The sequence below is a fragment of the Equus asinus genome, chromosome 13 (genome assembly GCF_041296235.1).
Source record: "Equus asinus isolate D_3611 breed Donkey chromosome 13, EquAss-T2T_v2, whole genome shotgun sequence".
NCBI lineage: Eukaryota > Metazoa > Chordata > Mammalia > Perissodactyla > Equidae > Equus > Equus asinus.
The window spans coordinates 60,866,375-60,881,908 of NC_091802.1; the positions used below are offsets into that span (position 1 = coordinate 60,866,375).

At 55.9% G+C, this 15,534-nt stretch overlaps 3 protein-coding genes across 4 annotated transcripts; 1 reads left to right on the top strand and 2 right to left on the bottom strand.

The window, feature by feature from the left end:
* Positions 1-1,165: 1,165 nt before the first annotated feature.
* Positions 1,166-2,902, bottom strand: OXLD1 (oxidoreductase like domain containing 1). Its single transcript, XM_014864240.3, has 2 exons — positions 2,748-2,902; positions 1,166-1,778 (listed from the first exon to the last, which is right to left on the bottom strand). The coding sequence occupies exons 1-2, from the start codon at positions 2,805-2,807 to the stop codon at positions 1,359-1,361; spliced, it is 480 nt and encodes a 159-aa protein (XP_014719726.1). The 5' UTR covers positions 2,808-2,902; the 3' UTR covers positions 1,166-1,358.
* A 62-nt stretch (positions 2,903-2,964) lies between these two features.
* CCDC137 (coiled-coil domain containing 137) lies at positions 2,965-9,728 on the top strand. Its single transcript, XM_014864245.3, has 6 exons — positions 2,965-3,152; positions 3,541-3,674; positions 5,089-5,311; positions 6,768-6,850; positions 7,020-7,099; positions 7,236-9,728. Exons 1-6 carry the CDS (start codon positions 2,998-3,000, stop codon positions 7,464-7,466), a joined length of 906 nt encoding a protein of 301 aa, XP_014719731.2. The 5' UTR covers positions 2,965-2,997; the 3' UTR covers positions 7,467-9,728.
* Positions 9,649-15,457, bottom strand: ARL16 (ARF like GTPase 16). 2 transcript variants are annotated; one of them, XR_006513000.2, is made up of 5 exons: positions 15,123-15,259; positions 14,540-14,653; positions 13,631-13,746; positions 11,692-13,476; positions 9,649-9,935 (listed from the first exon to the last, which is right to left on the bottom strand). XR_006513000.2 is itself a non-coding variant. In XM_070483831.1 (5 exons), the coding sequence occupies exons 1-5, from the start codon at positions 15,440-15,442 to the stop codon at positions 13,305-13,307; spliced, it is 519 nt and encodes a 172-aa protein (XP_070339932.1). In that variant the 5' UTR covers positions 15,443-15,457; the 3' UTR covers positions 10,065-13,304. The 2 variants fall into 2 exon arrangements, 1 of the variants encoding a protein (XP_070339932.1); XM_070483831.1 differs by lacking the exon at positions 9,649-9,935 and adding an exon at positions 15,383-15,457 and having other exon boundaries at positions 10,065-13,476; positions 15,123-15,179.
* Positions 15,458-15,534: the final 77 nt, after the last annotated feature.

Consider the following 15,534-nt stretch of genomic DNA (forward strand, 5'->3'; position numbering starts at 1 on the left):
GAGATAAACCCCCGCTATGTCGTGGACGACTTCAGGGGGTCCCGGAGCACACTGAGCTCTGCTGTGCTGCTCTATGTGGGGAACATCTTTCTTTTCCTGCGCTGTTTTCAAATCTGTATCACAGGGGTTAGACTAGACACTGAGATAGACTCTAATAAATATGTCACCATAATCACATTTCTCTGAACCCACCAAAGCTCTGAATGCTTCTGGATGACACTCATTAGCTGTCCAAGACAACAGCCTGAACTACTGCGTGTCTTGTTAGGCATTGGTATGGCACATTTTGCAGTTGCGTAGTTTTAGTCTACTGTCCACAGATCTCTATCTCTCTGTGAAACGCTGGCTTTACACTAAAGACCCCAACCTGGGAAGACCTGTTTATCAGCGCAAATCCCTCGTGAAGTCCTGTTAGAATCTTAGCCAAATGAGTAGGAATAAAACAGGCATAAATTCATGTAACCCTCGCCAGGCTCAGGCCACTGGAATCAGATCTTGGAGTTGCTGGGGGGGAGGCGGATGAGGGGGGAAAGTTTCCATGGAGGAGGGTGAGCAGGACATGGGGATGGGCAGTGAGGGCCCTAAGATAAAGTCCTATCTGGGCCAATGGTCCAGTGCCAGGTCTGTAGCCAAGGACCAGGCTGGTGCCGGGAGGCTGGTTCCAGGGCTAACACTCGAGGTCTTCCAGTCCTTCCAAGCCCACTGCCTTGGGAGCCATGGCTAAGCAGGTTGAAAGGGCTGGTGGCCAAGCAGTGCTCAGGCCCCTGAGGCTGACCTGCAGCCTTCTACCTGGTGGTGGAAGGGTGTCTCCCAAGGACCCGAGCAGCTGAGGGCTGACTGCAGCTGGATGAATGCTTCCCGGGCTGCCTTCAGGCGTTGGCACCAAGGGCTTTGCCAACGGCAACTTCACGGGACCAGATGGTCCTCTCTCTGGCGCATGTTGAGAGTAACCAGAGCTGACCTCTGGGCAGGACTTCTGAGATGCTGGGACATGGAAGGGAGCCCCGGGGTCACTGTCACTTGAATATTCAAGGAAATGAGTCTTATTTCACCCTCACAGGTTAGTGAGGGCTGTGGGTGCTCGGTAAATATGACAACCTGTCCCTGCTTTCTTTGATGAGGCAACACAAACCTTACAGACATATAACGACACAGAAGCCTCCTGTCTAACCACCACAGAGAACTTATTTATTCTCAGATAAAGTCAATAAATAACTCTTCCTATTCGCATCCAATACAAGCCCCATAAAGAGATGACAAATAAAAGAGGCAGTGTTGCTTCCCAATAAGGCACCGCCAAGCTGGAGCCCCTTAGGGCGAGGGCATCCGTCCGGGTGAGGCTGTCTGGCTGGGCTGGCTCAGCCTCCACTCCTCACTCGGAGCCGGATCTCCATCCTGAGGAAGGCCTTGAGGTTCTCGTCAGCCACGTGCTCCTCCAGGGCAGCCAGGGCCCGCTCCCCACCGTCCTGGTAGTGCTGCAGCAGCGCATCTGCGTACTCCACCCACACGCAGTTGGGACAGCCGCTCATGCAGCAGTTGGTAGGGGGCTGGAGCTCAGGTGGCAGGGGGTACGGGGGTCCCAAGGGGCCCCTGCCGGGCAGGGAGGATTCAGGCTGCCTAGTGCTGTCTGCACCTGATTGGGAGCCCACCTCCACATGGTCCTTCGTGAACTCTCTGCGGCCTTCACGGACTCGGATCCAGGTGTGGTGCCTGTGCAGAATGTTGCTGCCTTCAGGAAGCCTTCGGCAGCAGTCCCAGCTGGAGAGTCGGTGTGGCCCCTAAGAATGCAGATAAGCATATGAGTCTCTAGGAAGCTGGTAAGGCCTCGCCTGCCCCCAGCTCTGGGGAAATTTCATCCTCCTGTCACTGGTCGGGGGCTCCATGTCCTTCTTGGTTTCCTCATTTCCCGTGTTACTTTAGACAAGTTACTTTTCTAGACTCAGTTTCCTGTCTATAAAATGGGCATGATGGTTGGTATGAACACGACACAATTATGATTCATGAGAAGTGCTGGGTTCAGGACCAGGCACTAGGTGTGCACTCCAGCAGTGGCGGGGTGGGAGCGGGGGGGAGGGGGGGAGAAGCCTGGTACCTCCAGCTAAGATAACTGCTCTATGGACAGGAATGGTGGCAGGGAAGCCTGTAAGCTTCGGCCACACAGCCACCTCTCCCTCTCTAACCAGTACAGCCACGCCCCCCACGCCCAACCATTCTGACTAACCACATCATCCTCTCATCTCTGTGTCCCTCTGTCACGAGAAGCCCAGGCCTCCCAGGTCATCCCCCAAAGGCCCCGGGAGGGTGGGGGGCAGCCTTTCCTCCTTCCTCCCTCCCCAGCCCAGGTCCCCAGGGCCCCTTCCCTGTTATGTGTGTCTCCAGAGCACTCAGCAATGACTGACACTGCCCAAATTTCCTTCATTTCCTCAACTCCTCCTGCAAGAAGCATCAGCTCCTTGTTCACTGCGGCTTCCCCAAGGGCTCGCACACAGCAGACGCTCGACAGATACTGCCGAAGGAGTGAACGAGCTGAGAACCCGGCTGGTGCTATCCCGGGGCCCTGCCCAGTGGCAGAGCGGCCCTTCTCGCACCCCGCCAGGGCGGAACAGACAGGAGGCGAGGCCCGCAGGCTGTCCTGCCCACCGGGAGCGCGGCGGTTGCAGCTGTCCCCTAGGAGGCGGGGAGGCCGGGCGGGCGCCGGGCCCCGGCCTCCCGAGCGCGCCCCCGCCCCGGTCCCCGCCGGTACTTGCCGGCCCACGAGCAGCGGCGGCCACCGACCGGCCTCCCACGGCCAAGCTCCGCAGCAGCATCGCCTGCGGCCTGGCCCACGGCGCACGCGCGCCTCAGACCAGGGCCCCGCCCGAGCCGTGAGCGGCAGCCGCGCTGTCCAATCGCGGCCCGTCAGGGAACAGCGCCGTCCCAATGAGCGTGGGGCTGAGCGCAGGAAGCGCAGGTAGCGGTTGTGGGGCGGGCCGTGCGGGAAGACGGAAGTGGCTTCTTATGGGAGCGCAGGGAGCGCGGATGGCGGGAGCTCGGCGCGGAGCGGCGGCCCCCTCAGGGGCTGCGGGGCCTGGGATCCGGGGGCGACTGCACGGCCGGCAGCAGCCGCAGCAGCGGGGGAAGCAGGGCTCGGCGCCGTGGCCCCGGCCGCGCAGGTGGGTGTCACCGCTCTGGAGTCTCTCCCGGCCCCTCCGCCGGCCGGGCCCAGCGCCCTGGTGTTGGTGCGGTGGGCGCGCGGGAGCGAGTCTCCGCTGTGGCGCCTGCCACTTCCTGGGGTGCTGTCTTTGCGAGGCGGACGAGGTCAGGAAGCGACGGGCCTCCCCGGGCTCTCGGAGCGCCCCTCACCCAGCGTCCTGGGAGAACCCGGTTCGGGGGCCGCCTCCGAGCGAGGGTGAGAGGAGGGGTTGCTGCTGCCTTGACCCGCACGCGCCGCGGCAGCCAGGGTGGCCTGCGAAGTTTCTTTCTCGAGGCCCAGCTTCGGTTTCTCTGCTTCTGCTTATGCTGGGCTTGGGACGCGTCTCACTCTGGTGTTCTCCTTTCCAGCAAAGAGAAGAAGAAAGTGAATTGCAAGCCCAAGAAGCCGGATGAACAGGAAATCCCTTTCCGCCTCCGAGAGATTATGAGGAGCCGCCAGGAGATGAAAAACCCCATCAGTAACAAGAAGAGGAAGAAAGAGGGTAACGTGCCGGCCCATGCTGGGGAGCTGTAAAGCTTTGTGTGTTTGAATACACTTAATTGCTCAAATATTTAATGGCATTTCAGGCAAAGGACACTGCCCAGATCCAGTGGTCCGAGGGTACAGGAGCACACGGAGGACTGACTGACGGCCACTGTTGCCAGGGCCAAAATGGTGACTGGTGGAGGGGCAGTGTGGTTTTAGGTGAAGCTGCAAAAGGAGCCTGTGGGGCCTCATATAAGGAGTGTTGATCTCCACTCCAGAGCAGTGGAGATCTCTCAAACGGGATGGTGGGTTCAGATTTACTCTGAGAAAAAGTCACTACGTAACAATTGAGAGAGTGAGAGTGGACATGGCAGGCCCGTGAGGCTCTTGCAATTGAGAAATAACTGTTCCCTGGACCAGCGTGCAGAAACCACGGTGGAGAGAAGTGGATGGTTTCCTGAGGTTAAAGGGAGAATTGATCAGACCCCGTCTGAGAAACTTACCTTTCCTCCCCTCCTCCAAGGCCAGGCTGGGTGCCCTCCTCCCAGCCTCTGCCAGAGGTGACACGCAGGGCACACTGGGGAATGGAGTCCAACGTGTTTGTCTGTGCATACTTGTTTTTCCAAATGTGGGGCTGATTTTATAGCAATGCTGTTTTATAATTTCTTTGTAAACCTTAGGTTTTTCACTGGGGGCTATAGCTGCCAAAGGCATAGTGAAATAAAGAGTCGAGGAAGGGGAGGGGCAGAGGAGGGACGCTGCCCCTGCTGGAAGATGGCACATTTTGAACCGTGCTCCATTGAATCAGCACTCTTTTTGGTTATTTACAAGATACAAACCTACCTCCTTGGTAGAATCCAAGAGCTCTGAAAGGTATTGAGGCCCAGCTCTGCTCCCTCCCCTGAGAGAACCCCGCTGTTCGTCCTCTTGTATGCCTTCGCTGGAGAAGTACCATGTGTATTTTCACATGTTTATGATGTAAAAGCTATGCTTTCATTCTCTACGTTGTTGAGTGTCCTGGGTTTCACTTCCAGTGGATTTTATAGGTCTTTCCACATCCCTACGTGTAGCTCCCCTGTGCTCTCTCCCACGGCTGTGCAGTGAAGTCTCGGGATGAACATAGGGGAATTCATTCAACTAGTCACCTACTAATGGACATTTAGTTTGTTTCCTGTTTCCTTTCTCAGCCGAGCTGTGGTGGACATCTTTAACGTTTATCAGGGCTGTGGGAATCCCATCCCTGTGGGTGCCCTGAGCTGGGCAGCTTAGATCCTCATTAGCTACTGTGGTTGGGCTGCTCCCACTTGAGCCTGGTCTTCCCTTCCTGTGGCCTCAGGAGGGGAAATGAGTGTAGACAACCGGCCTGGCACCTACCTGCTCCCTCCAGCCCCTGATACCACACCCCCTCTGAGGGTTCCCTTTGTCCTCAGCCCAGGTGGCCTTCAGAAAGACATTGGAGAAGGAAGCAAAGGGCGTGGAGCCAGACATCGCCGTCCCCAAGTTCAAGCAGGGGAAGTGGGAGTCCGATGGGGCCTTTATCCAGCGCATGGAGCAGGAGGCCAAGCATGTGCTGTTCCTCAGCAAGAACCAGGCTGACCGGCAGCCTGAGACACAGGCAGCTCCCAAGAAGGAGAAGTTGGAGCGGAAGAAAGCGTGAGTGGGTGCTGGAAGGGGCTGGGGTCTAGCCCTGGAGGCCTGGGGGAGGCAGGGCAGTGGGGTCCCATGATTATCTTCTGCAGCGACAGCATCTTGTTGCCATGGGGCACCCCCATCCCACCCCATGATCAGGGAGAGCATGGGAAGAAGGTACAGCCCTGGTCAGTTGGCAAGTGTTTTTCTCTGTATCAGAGCTTCTTAATCTCACGGTTCAGGGTTTAGGGAGGCTCCCAACCCACAGAATTCTGAAGGCCTAGCTGTGTCTTTGCCTTTCTCTGGAAAAGCATCACAGGGGTCCAAGAGCCAGCTGAGGTCCAGGGCCAGCTGTCCAGCCCGGGTCAGTTGCTGTTGGGAAGTAGAAAGAAAATGAGGCTCACTGCCCTCCCAGCAGGGCCTGCTGGCCACCGGCGACCGTGCCTGCCCCACGGAAATCAGTTTCCAGTGTTCACCTTTCTGATCTAAAAGAGATCTGAGAGCCTTTAGCTGTCATTTATACAAGTTCTGTGACCTCTCTTAGACTCAGCTTCCTTGTCGGTAAAGTGAAAATTCCGGCACCTCCATGGAGGCTCGGACGAGATCCTTGTATGGTTCCTGAGGGTGATGTCCAGCTCCAGGAGGGAGCCCACCGTCAGCTGCAGTTCCCCTGCTCTTCCCGCCCCCCAGCCCTGGAGGAGTCTAGGCCGGAAGCCATGAGCCACCTCCCTGAGCCTGTGGGCAGGGTCTGGGGAGGTTGTTTCAACAAACAAGGGCTTTTTGAGACATGTTTCTGCCTTAACTGTAACTTTAGAGATGAAGCAAGCCAAGCTTTCATCAGAAGTTTCTCTAAAAGCTGTGAAAGTTAGATTTTTTCAGCTTTGTGGAGTTTCCCCATGTCTGAATCCCTGTCATACATGTAGTCATATTAGCCAATGAAAATTACATCACAGAAAACCTATCCCAGATACTGTCTAAAGCCACAGTGGTCTCCAAAACTGTCAATAAACATTAAGATCCCAAAGTCACATTACAGGCCATGTCACATATCTGCTACCTTGTGAGGCCCTTTAGATACAGCAGCACAGTTGACATTTGGGGCCAGATGCTTCTCTGGAGTGGGGCTCTCCTGTGCACTGTAGAGTGTTGAGCGGCATCCCTGGTCTCTACCCACGAGGTGCCAGGAGCACCCCCCCCCCATTGTGACAGCCCAGAATGTCTCTGGACATTGTCAGATGGCCCTGGGGGCTATTGCCCCTGCTGAGGACCACTTACTTGGAACTTTACAGGGGCTTGCTGGGCTCAGGGCCCTCTCTGGTGGGTGGCAGTGGGTTGTGGGTGGTGGCAGGAGTGGGGACTTGGAGGCAGCCACCTGGGCTCTGCCATAGGGCAACCCTTGTGGGCAGGGGTGACCTTTGCCTCCTGAGTCCAGTGAACTGAGAGGTTGGGAATCTCCACAGCACTGGGTTTTCTTCTCCAGGTTCCAGAAGCGGCGATTGGATAAAGTCCGGCAGAGAAGGGAAGAAAAGGCAGCAGAAAGGCTGGAGCAGGAGCTGCTCCGAGGTAGCTCTTCCTGCAGCCGTTGTGTCAGCCCGGGTCCTGCAGGCAGGCGGGGTGGGGCTGGGCACCCGTGTCTCCCCAGGGTCAGTGGGTGGGTGGACAGTGACTCTGGGTGCCGGGCTGTGGGGGTTGTGTGGGCAGCAGGTTTCAGTTGTGCTCCTCTGCCCTCCAGACACGGTGAAGTTTGGTGAGGTCGCCCTGCAGCCCCCAGAGCTGACCGCCAGGCCCAGGACGGGCATGAACAGAGGCCAGGTGAGCAGGGACAAGGGAATGGCCCTGTTTGGCCCTGGTGCTCACGGGGCTAAGGCTGTTGGAGCAACCTAGGCTCTTTGTCACCTCCCCTCCTTCCTCAACCTGTGCCTCAGCGTTCCATCTTTCTGTTTCTCAGCCTGGCAAGAAATCGCTGATGCTGAGGATGCTTTTGAGCCCTGGTGGTGTGTCCCAGCCTCTGAACACCTCGCTGGCTCGGCAGCGGATCATGGGGGAGGAGAGAGAGAGGGCCGTGCAGGCCTACAGGGCACTAAAGAAGCGGCAGCAGCAGCAGCAGGGCGCACGGTCACCACAGACACCCCAGGCACTCCACCTCCCTTCTGGGAAGACGCCAGAGCCACACCTGTGATGCTGAGAGACCAGGCCGCTGCAGCTGGGTGGAGAGGGACGGCAGACCACCTGCAGATGAGCAGCCTTTCCCTGGACACACCTGGGACTCCCAGGGCCTAGCACACCACCTCTCAAGAGTGGGAGAGGGTGCCAGGTCCTTGCTGTCTCGTTTTTTCCTCCTTAAGGACTGCTCTTTCACGAGTGACCATCCACTGGACCCATATCTCGCGTGGGGCATCGTCCGTCCCCTGAGCCCCCATAGATGGGGCCCGTGCCTGGTTGAGACGCAGCCACTTGGGCACACCTGATGTCACTCACAGCTTTGTTCTGGACACACAGGTCCAGGCTGAGACATAACCCAGGGCCACTTTAGCGGGGCCAATCCTGTAATCCTGTCCCTAGATGGCTACTAATTGTAGACGCTGCCGATTTAGGTCGACTAAATTGATAACAGGCTCAGCTGGATTCAACAGAGCAGCATGGCTGAACATGCGGGCCAGCACTCGGGGAGGAGGGACAGACCCCGGGGCAGGGGTCAGCGTCATCACCTAGACCTGCTTGTGGCTCCACTCTGACGGTCCCCACAGAGGCCGGTGGAGCCCACCCAAGTTTTGGTTCAGTTGTGGAGACTGCTGATGCCATCCACACTTGAGAAGATTTGAGGTTTGGTCCTTATGTCATCGAGGTCCCTGTGGCGAGCAGGGCACACCTCTCAAACAGGTCCCAAGAGGCTTGACAGCGAGGACAGGAGCCTCGCCTGGGACTCCTGTGGTTAGAGGGCCTGAGCAAGAGTTCCTGCCAAGAGTAGTGCCTGGCAAGGTTTGAATCTCCCACTGGTGCCAACGGACAGAGCACCCCGATTTTATCAGTGTGCCCAGATGTGGGGCCCGGGGGAGCCGTGAAGGCTGTCAGCTGTCAGATGGAGGAAGGGAGTGGGGCTGTGCACCCCCTCTGAGGAGGCCGGCCACCAGCCCCTTGCTGGTGCGTGGCTCAGGCCCTTCCTATTGGCACAGACAGGAGCTCACTAGGTGCGGGTGGGCCCAGCCAGTGTGCACGTACAGTGGAGTGGGGTCTTTTTGCCCTTCCCTTGAGGTGCGATGCACTGTTCCCGCAGGGTGTGGGTGGTACTGTCGCTTCTGTAGTCTGAGTGCAGACTTGTCAGGGTTTTAGACTCAGCAGCTCTGGTTCCGAGAACCAGGAGGTAGAGTTGTGGGTGCCGCGGGAGTGTGGGTGGGTGGGTGGGTTTGCTGAGCTGACCCCTGACTTCTTAGGATCCAGGCCGCAGGGACACTGGGCAGGAGGAGGGGGAGGTGTGCACCTGGGCTCCTGTTGTCCAGAAAGTCAGCATTTTAACAACAAAAACTAGGAGCAGAGCTCTCGGAGAACACCACCACCGTGGTAGAGCAGGCTCCCCTGACTCGGCCTCTAGGGCGCACAGGGTGGTCAGGACCGGGAACTCGGTTCACTTCCCACACACGGGACCAGGGCCCTGGGGCCAACCTTGCCCCGTGGGGAGACCTGTGAGAGCCAGCCCAGGGCAGCAGGGTGTCTGGAGGGCGGGCCGAAGTGCCTCTGCTGCCTGGCTGGCGGCTCCGGCTCAGTGACCGCGCCTTCTGTGCGGAGGGAGCCGGGCCTGCATGGATGCATTGGAATCAGAGTTGAGGGTTTAGCGCTGCTTCTTTCTAAGCATTCCTCAAAGTCTGGCACTGTGGAGACGGTAATATTTGCCTTTTATTTGAATGCCTTGTATTTTTATTCCCTTATTCATTGGGTGACATGCATGAAGGGCACAGGATTGAATGAATTCTGGAGGGAGCCGACTTCCAAACAGTCCCTCTGCTTCTCAAGCAGAACGTCTGGGTTTAGACGTGGGCTCTGGGTGTCCTCCAGCCTACTCCTGGTCACCATCTTCAGTGGTTACTTCAGTCACTCACTAAAACTGGTCTGTGCTCTGGGGACCTCCAGGCACCACTGGCGCTTCTAGAACTGTGGTTCTGAACCTCTTTCTGGCTTACGGGTCTCGTCTGACAAAATACCAGGGAGATCATGAGGAACAGGACAAGAATTTCTACTGTCATTAGTTAATATTGTCCTGGAATTTCTGGTCAGAGGAATAAACCAAGAAAACAAATGTAACAAACTGTTTGCCAAGTGATATGGTTGTGGACCTGGAAAACCTCAAAATAACAGGAAAACATATAAATGTATATTTGTATCATTTATGTGAATAATTCGAAAAATATATGCAATTTAGATATGAAATATAAACATTTATGTAGTGTATAGAGATTCTTGTATTTATATAAATACATAAGAATAACATAAAGATAATTCAGTAGGTAGCCTATTAAAAACGAGTAAAAGAAAATAATTTTTAGGGGGCCAGCCCCATGGGATGGTGGCGAACTTTGCATGTTCTGCTTTGGCAGCCTGAGGTTCGCAGGTTCAGGTCCTGGGCATGGACCTACACACAGCTCATCAAGCCATGCTGTGGCGGTGTCCCACATACAAAATAAAAGAATATTGGCACAGATGTTAGCTCAGCGACAATCTTCCTCACCAAAAAAAAAAGTTTGTATATATATCAGTAAAATTAGACAAGTTAATGAATTGTGGGTTTTATTCAGAATAGTGACAATTTTTAATATAGAAGTAAATTTGTCAAGAAATGTTAACATGGATGAAGGAAACTACAAACTAGCAGGGAACAGGAAAGATTTACAGAACACAGAGGTTCTTAACAGGCAGTCTTGTTGCCAGGGGGCAGTCTGGAGACGTTTTGGGTGCTCCGGCATCTAGTGCATGGAGGCCGGGGATGCTGCTAAATATCCTACGGTACACAGGACGGTCCCACAACAGAATGATCCAGCCCACACTGTCAGCAGTGCTGATGCTGAGCAACCCTGGTCTAAAAGGAGAGGTGTACCTTGCTCCTGGATGGGAATATGCAACATCAAACAGGGAAAAACTTTCTGCAGGGACTGTGGGGGAGGGGCCAGGGCTGGGTGAGCAGACAGCATATGGCCGCCCAGTTAACAGGGAATGTTGTCTCTGCAGTCAGCTGACGCCGGATGCTTAGTTGTTAGGAGGACGTGCCTTGGCTTTCCTGGTACCCCTGTGCCACACACCACCCCTAAACACACACACACATACATGCATACCTCAGATACACCCACACATGCACATACCATATCCAAACACACGCATGTGCTCACACTCAACACTCATGTACATGCACCATCTTATCACACGTAGTGCATCTGCCACATGCACTCCAAGTACACTCAGACATACGCATGCACACTCACCTACGTACACTCGTGCACAAACCCCCATCATCTGGACACACACATCACATCTGTGTACACAGGCACCCACTCAGATGTAGACAGCCCCACAGTCACACCATCACACCCCATACTTCCGGTCCTCCTCCTGGGCCCTCTCCTTTTGCCCTGGTGACCAGCCACCTGTCCCCAGTGGCAGGCACGGGCTTCCCTCTGCACCCTAGCACTGTCAGCCTTTGACTATGCTCTGCCGCAGCATTTTAGACCAGGCCTCTGCTTTGCTCCGTGTCACCGGGAGGAGCGAACCCGGAGGATAAGGGCAGTCTGGCCCTTCCACATCCTCCCTGCAAGCGCCCAGTGCCGGGCTCTGAGGACAGATGGCTCCACTCGTATTGACAAAGCAGCTGGCCCATGATGGCCTCTCCTGTGCCCCACTGCTGGCCTGCCCACTAAGCCCACACTGCAGGCTGTGCTGCTTTCCCTCCCACTGGAGAGAGGTACCTGCATCCACATTCTGCCAGTGTGGGAATGGAGCCCCTCCAGTCAACCCTCCTTCACCACCCTGCCTCGTGGGAGCTGCTTCTCTGCCGCCCCTTCTTTGTTTAGATCCTGGTCACCCCTCCTCCCTCCCTGGCATCTGCATTCTCAGGAGGTTCCCCTCGTGCCCCCGGAAACTGGGCGAAGCGACAGCATCCAGGGACGGAGGGAGCTCCTGAGGCAGACGGGGCTCTGGCTGGGCCACAGCTACATAGAGCAAAGCCTGAGCTGCTGTTCCTTCCTAGCCCGGGATGTGCAGTCACACAAACTGACTCTGCACAAAATAGGGGGTGGGGGGAGCAAAACCAGCCATCCCAGACTGGTCACCTTATTCACACTGAAAAAGCACAGTTGAGGGGGTTCTGCCCAGGCTCCGATTCGGGGAGCTCCCGTCTCAGCATCCTTCCACCTCTCACCTACCCTTCGTTCCTAGGATCTTTAGGAGATGTGGATGTACATCAGCTCAAAGTGGACGTTTAAGAGATGAAGACCAAAGATGGAGCTTCCTGTGTGTTCCAACCTCCCACACGGCTGAGCTGGTTTCTCTCTGTATAAAGGGAAAACAATCTGCACAAAATTTGGGGGGTGGGGGCAAAACCAGTGATCCCAGACTGGCCATCTTACTTGTACACACAGGCCTCGCAACACCCTGCGTGTGGATTCTCTCAGAGCCAAGTGTTTTTCCAGATTAGTCACATTTAAACATATGTACAATGTCATACTTTTCATTACACTGCTGCATAATGCTATCCTTTGTTATCCTAGTGTTGGATTTGATGGGAAACCCAAACCCTTAAAGAAAGTTCTTATCCAGATGCTATGAAAGCATGCTGACAAGAATCCACAGGCAGAGACGTCCTTTGAGAAGAGTGGCACCCTCAGCAGTGTCAGTTCCCAGATTCAGGAACTGAATTTAGCTCCCGGGGGTGGGGTGGCTAGGCCATGGGAGAGTGTAGTGCTCCAACACACAGGGTGCTTGGACCCAGAACAGACCCCCAAGAGCAGCGGAGGACCCCAAAGACAGGGGTCGGGGGCGTCCCCGCCACTGTTAGGGTGAGCCACCTCTACTCTGGGGGACACACCAGTTTACTCTTAAGAAGCGCCCTAAATCCAATCATAGGTGTCCCCATAAGAAAAAAATGGGCAGCCACACAAAGACAGAGGCAGAGATTCAAGGTCTGCAAGCTGCAAGCCAAGGAACGCCAAAAACTACCAGCAGCTAGAATCCATTCTCCCTCAGGGCCTCCACAAGGAGGCTGTGGACACCTTGATTTTGGACTTCTGGCCTCCAGAGCTGTGAGCATAAGTTTCCATTGCTTTAAGCCACCAGTTGCTAGTAATTTGTTACAGAGGCCTTAGGACACGAATATACCAATCGATACGTGTTCTCCAGAAAGCTCCCCCAGCTGTGAAAGGACACGAGCGGGACACGGGAGCCTTGGCCCTGAGGGCCTGGTGATGAGCTCGCCGGCAGCACCTCCCATGCTCCACTGGAGCCTCTCCCAGCCCTCGCCTACCTGCAGGAACCCCACATCCTCCTGGCTTCTCGGGGCAATGAGTGTTCACGTAACAAATGAACCAATGAAATGCTTCTCTGGTTTCTGATTCTAGGCTTGGTTCTTCCTGTGACACTGGCTTCATCCAGCAGGGGTCACACCATCAGTGTATCAGACCGCCACAGGCTACAGCTTGTACCACAGTAGAAAGAGGTCTGTGGTGCTTGGAGTCTAAACACCTTGGGGAAAGAGGAGGGGGTTTCCTGGTGGGAGGGGAACAAAACCCAGTAGCAGCAGGACACCAGCTACCCACCAGGCCTGTCCTCTTCCAGCCCTGGGGACAGAGGCAAGATGTCAGGAGTTTCTGTAACCTAGATGACTCCATTTATCCATCACTCAGCTCAGCACACAAGCCTATCTTCTACAGCTCACATTCAGCCATCCCGCCCCCGCAAGAATAAACCGCCAGAGGCCAAGCAGTGCTGTGCTCTGCCTCCTCGCCACAGAGCAGGACAGCCACATTCCTCCACCCTGTAGTCAGCTGTGGGTTCTGTGGGTGTCCTGGAGCCAGCGCAGCACCTCTGACAAGCCAGTGCCTCTCAAGGCACTGATTTCTGCTGTGGTGATGTTCTGCTTGGCGCAAGCAATGATGTCCGGGAGCCTGATTAATGACTGCATCTCCTCTATGGTCATATAACAGGGCAGGTCCCTGCAGCAAAAGAAGCACTGTCAGAGCGGGCTGCCCCAACGCTACCCCAGGCCCCACTGCACCCTCTCCTAACAAGCCACCCTCCTGGCTACACTCCAAAGGAGCCCTGCCCTGAGGCACCCCCTGCACTCTCTCTCGGCTCACAGACGCATACATTTTATTGAAGAGTATCAGAACCGATGCTTCTGCAAGTTGTTCTGCAGATAGAAGACCCAAGAGTTGCACACAGGATGCAGACAGCTGGGTGGGGTTAGAGGCATCCATCATGAACTGTGAAAGAAGGAAAAAGAGATCAGGACCACCCTGCGAGGAAAGACAGTCCTTGCCAAATCTCTCCCCTTGGGCATCACAGAACTGGCTTAGGAAGGGCAAAATGACTTTTAAACAAAGGGTTTTGGGGACAGGCAGAAGCAGAGAGAAACTAGTTGAACGAGAATGACCTGGTGTCATTTGTTTCCATCTACACGGAGTCTCTTTTTTTTTTTTTTTTGAGGAAGATTAGCCCTGAGCTAATCTGTGCCCATCTTCCTCTACTTTATATGTGGGACGCCTACCACAGCATGGCTTGCCAAGTGGTGCCATGTCCGCACCAGGGATCCGAACCGGTGAACCCCGGGCCACCGAAGCAGAACGTGCACACTTAATAGCTGCACCACTGGGCCGGCCCCTACCCAGAGTCTCTTTGTGTGGTCATCAGTTCTCCAAGGAGCAGGTCTGGAATTTGGGGCACAGGCCTTGCCAGAACCAAAGGGATGTAGAAATCAAACATGAACATAAAAACACACCTGGGGCAACAAGGCAGACAGTATAGATGTCAGACAGTTACGTGCAGAGAACAAACACTGCCCTCAGCAAGGCTTCTGTGAGCTTCTATATTCCTCGGGAACAGGAGCACTTGGGATCAGGCTGGTTTCCCAGGAGAAAGCAGCTCTAGTGTGGGCCCTGTTCCCTTGACTAGTCGCTCAGGAACCCAAACTCCATCTCATACAAAGTGAGGTTGGGGACAAGACAAGGCCAGAATGGGGACACACTTCCCTAAAAGCAGTTCAAAGGATTGACCTACCAGGAGAGAATGGCAGTTTCCATAGTAACTGGACCAGATGGGGCCCATGCAACCCCCTAGCTCCCGGATGGTGATCTTTCTCTGGACCACGATGTCAGTAAGGTTAGTGCCCACCTGTGGAAAAAAACACGATGCAGAGAGGACAATACAGGCGCCTTCCCATTCGAAACTCCTAGACAGCAACTTGCACAGCCTCCTATGCTGTGATCTAAGCTTCAACAGATCCCTCTCAAGGACTCAGGCTTTAAGGCAAAACCTATACCCAAGGAGAATTACAGATGCTTCCACCGGTCCAGGGCCTGGCAACGCAGGGCCGGGTGTGGCCGGAGTACCAGCACCCATCAGTGGGATTCGCCCTGTGGGGCGACTAGCGAAAACAGTCTTGAGGGGTGGGCGGCTGGGGCACCTATCTCCACTGCGGCTCTGTCTCAAGGGAACCAGGCTCCTTCCGGGACTCCCCACTCGGCTCCCGAGGGCCATATTTAACTATCGACCGGCTGGATTCCAGCCTCCACTTAGAACTCCTCTGCAAACCGCAAAGGGTCCCCGATTCTACTAGCCCTGCGGGAGGGCGGACGCCTACCGTGGGCCGCGTCGGGGGAGGATCGCCCAGGTGTCCCTTCCCATCCCGGGAGCTCAGCTGTGCGGCGCAGTCAAGGACCGGGAGCAGGCAGAGGAGGGCAGCCGGCGGTCAGCCCCCGCCCCCCAGGGGCCCCCGCATCCCGGACCCCCAGCCCCGGTCCTCCGGACGCCCCTGCCCCCCCAACCCGTCCCCCGAGCGCAGCCAGCACCCCCCAGGCGCCCCTGCCCCCGAGGTCTCCAGGCTCGGCGCGGAAGGATAGCCTGCAGTCGTTTCACCAACAGCGTCTTCCCGACGCCCGTGGGCCCCAGGATGAGACACATCCCGGCCGCTAACTCCACCCGGTACCCGTAGCTCTGCCCCGCGGCGACGCAAGGCCCGCCCCCCGCCCCGCTCTCATTGGAGGGGCCTCGCC

What these genes read in the sequence shown, in the direction of transcription:
- CCDC137 (XM_014864245.3), top strand. Translation starts at nt 2,998, where the DNA reads ATGGGAGCGCAGGGAGCGCGGATGGCGGGAGCTCGGCGCGGAGCGGCG. An exon ending in CCGTGGCCCCGGCCGCGCAG is followed by an intron (nt 3,153 to 3,540) that starts GTGGGTGTCACC and finishes TCTCCTTTCCAG; the next exon opens with CAAAGAGAAGAAGAAAGTGA. An exon ending in AAGTTGGAGCGGAAGAAAGC is followed by an intron (nt 5,312 to 6,767) that starts GTGAGTGGGTGC and finishes TTTCTTCTCCAG; the next exon opens with GTTCCAGAAGCGGCGATTGG.
- ARL16 (XM_070483831.1), bottom strand. Translation starts at nt 15,442, where the DNA reads ATGTGTCTCATCCTGGGGCCCACGGGCGTCGGGAAGACGCTGTTGGTG. An exon ending in CTCCCCCGACGCGGCCCACG is followed by an intron (nt 14,654 to 15,122) that starts GTAGGCGTCCGC and finishes TTTTTTCCACAG; the next exon opens with GTGGGCACTAACCTTACTGA. An exon ending in CTGATACTCTTCAATAAAAT is followed by an intron (nt 13,477 to 13,630) that starts GTATGCGTCTGT and finishes CTTTTGCTGCAG; the next exon opens with GGACCTGCCCTGTTATATGA.
- OXLD1 (XM_014864240.3), bottom strand. Translation starts at nt 2,807, where the DNA reads ATGCTGCTGCGGAGCTTGGCCGTGGGAGGCCGGTCGGTGGCCGCCGCT. An exon ending in CCGCCGCTGCTCGTGGGCCG is followed by an intron (nt 1,779 to 2,747) that starts GCAAGTACCGGC and finishes CTGCATTCTTAG; the next exon opens with GGGCCACACCGACTCTCCAG.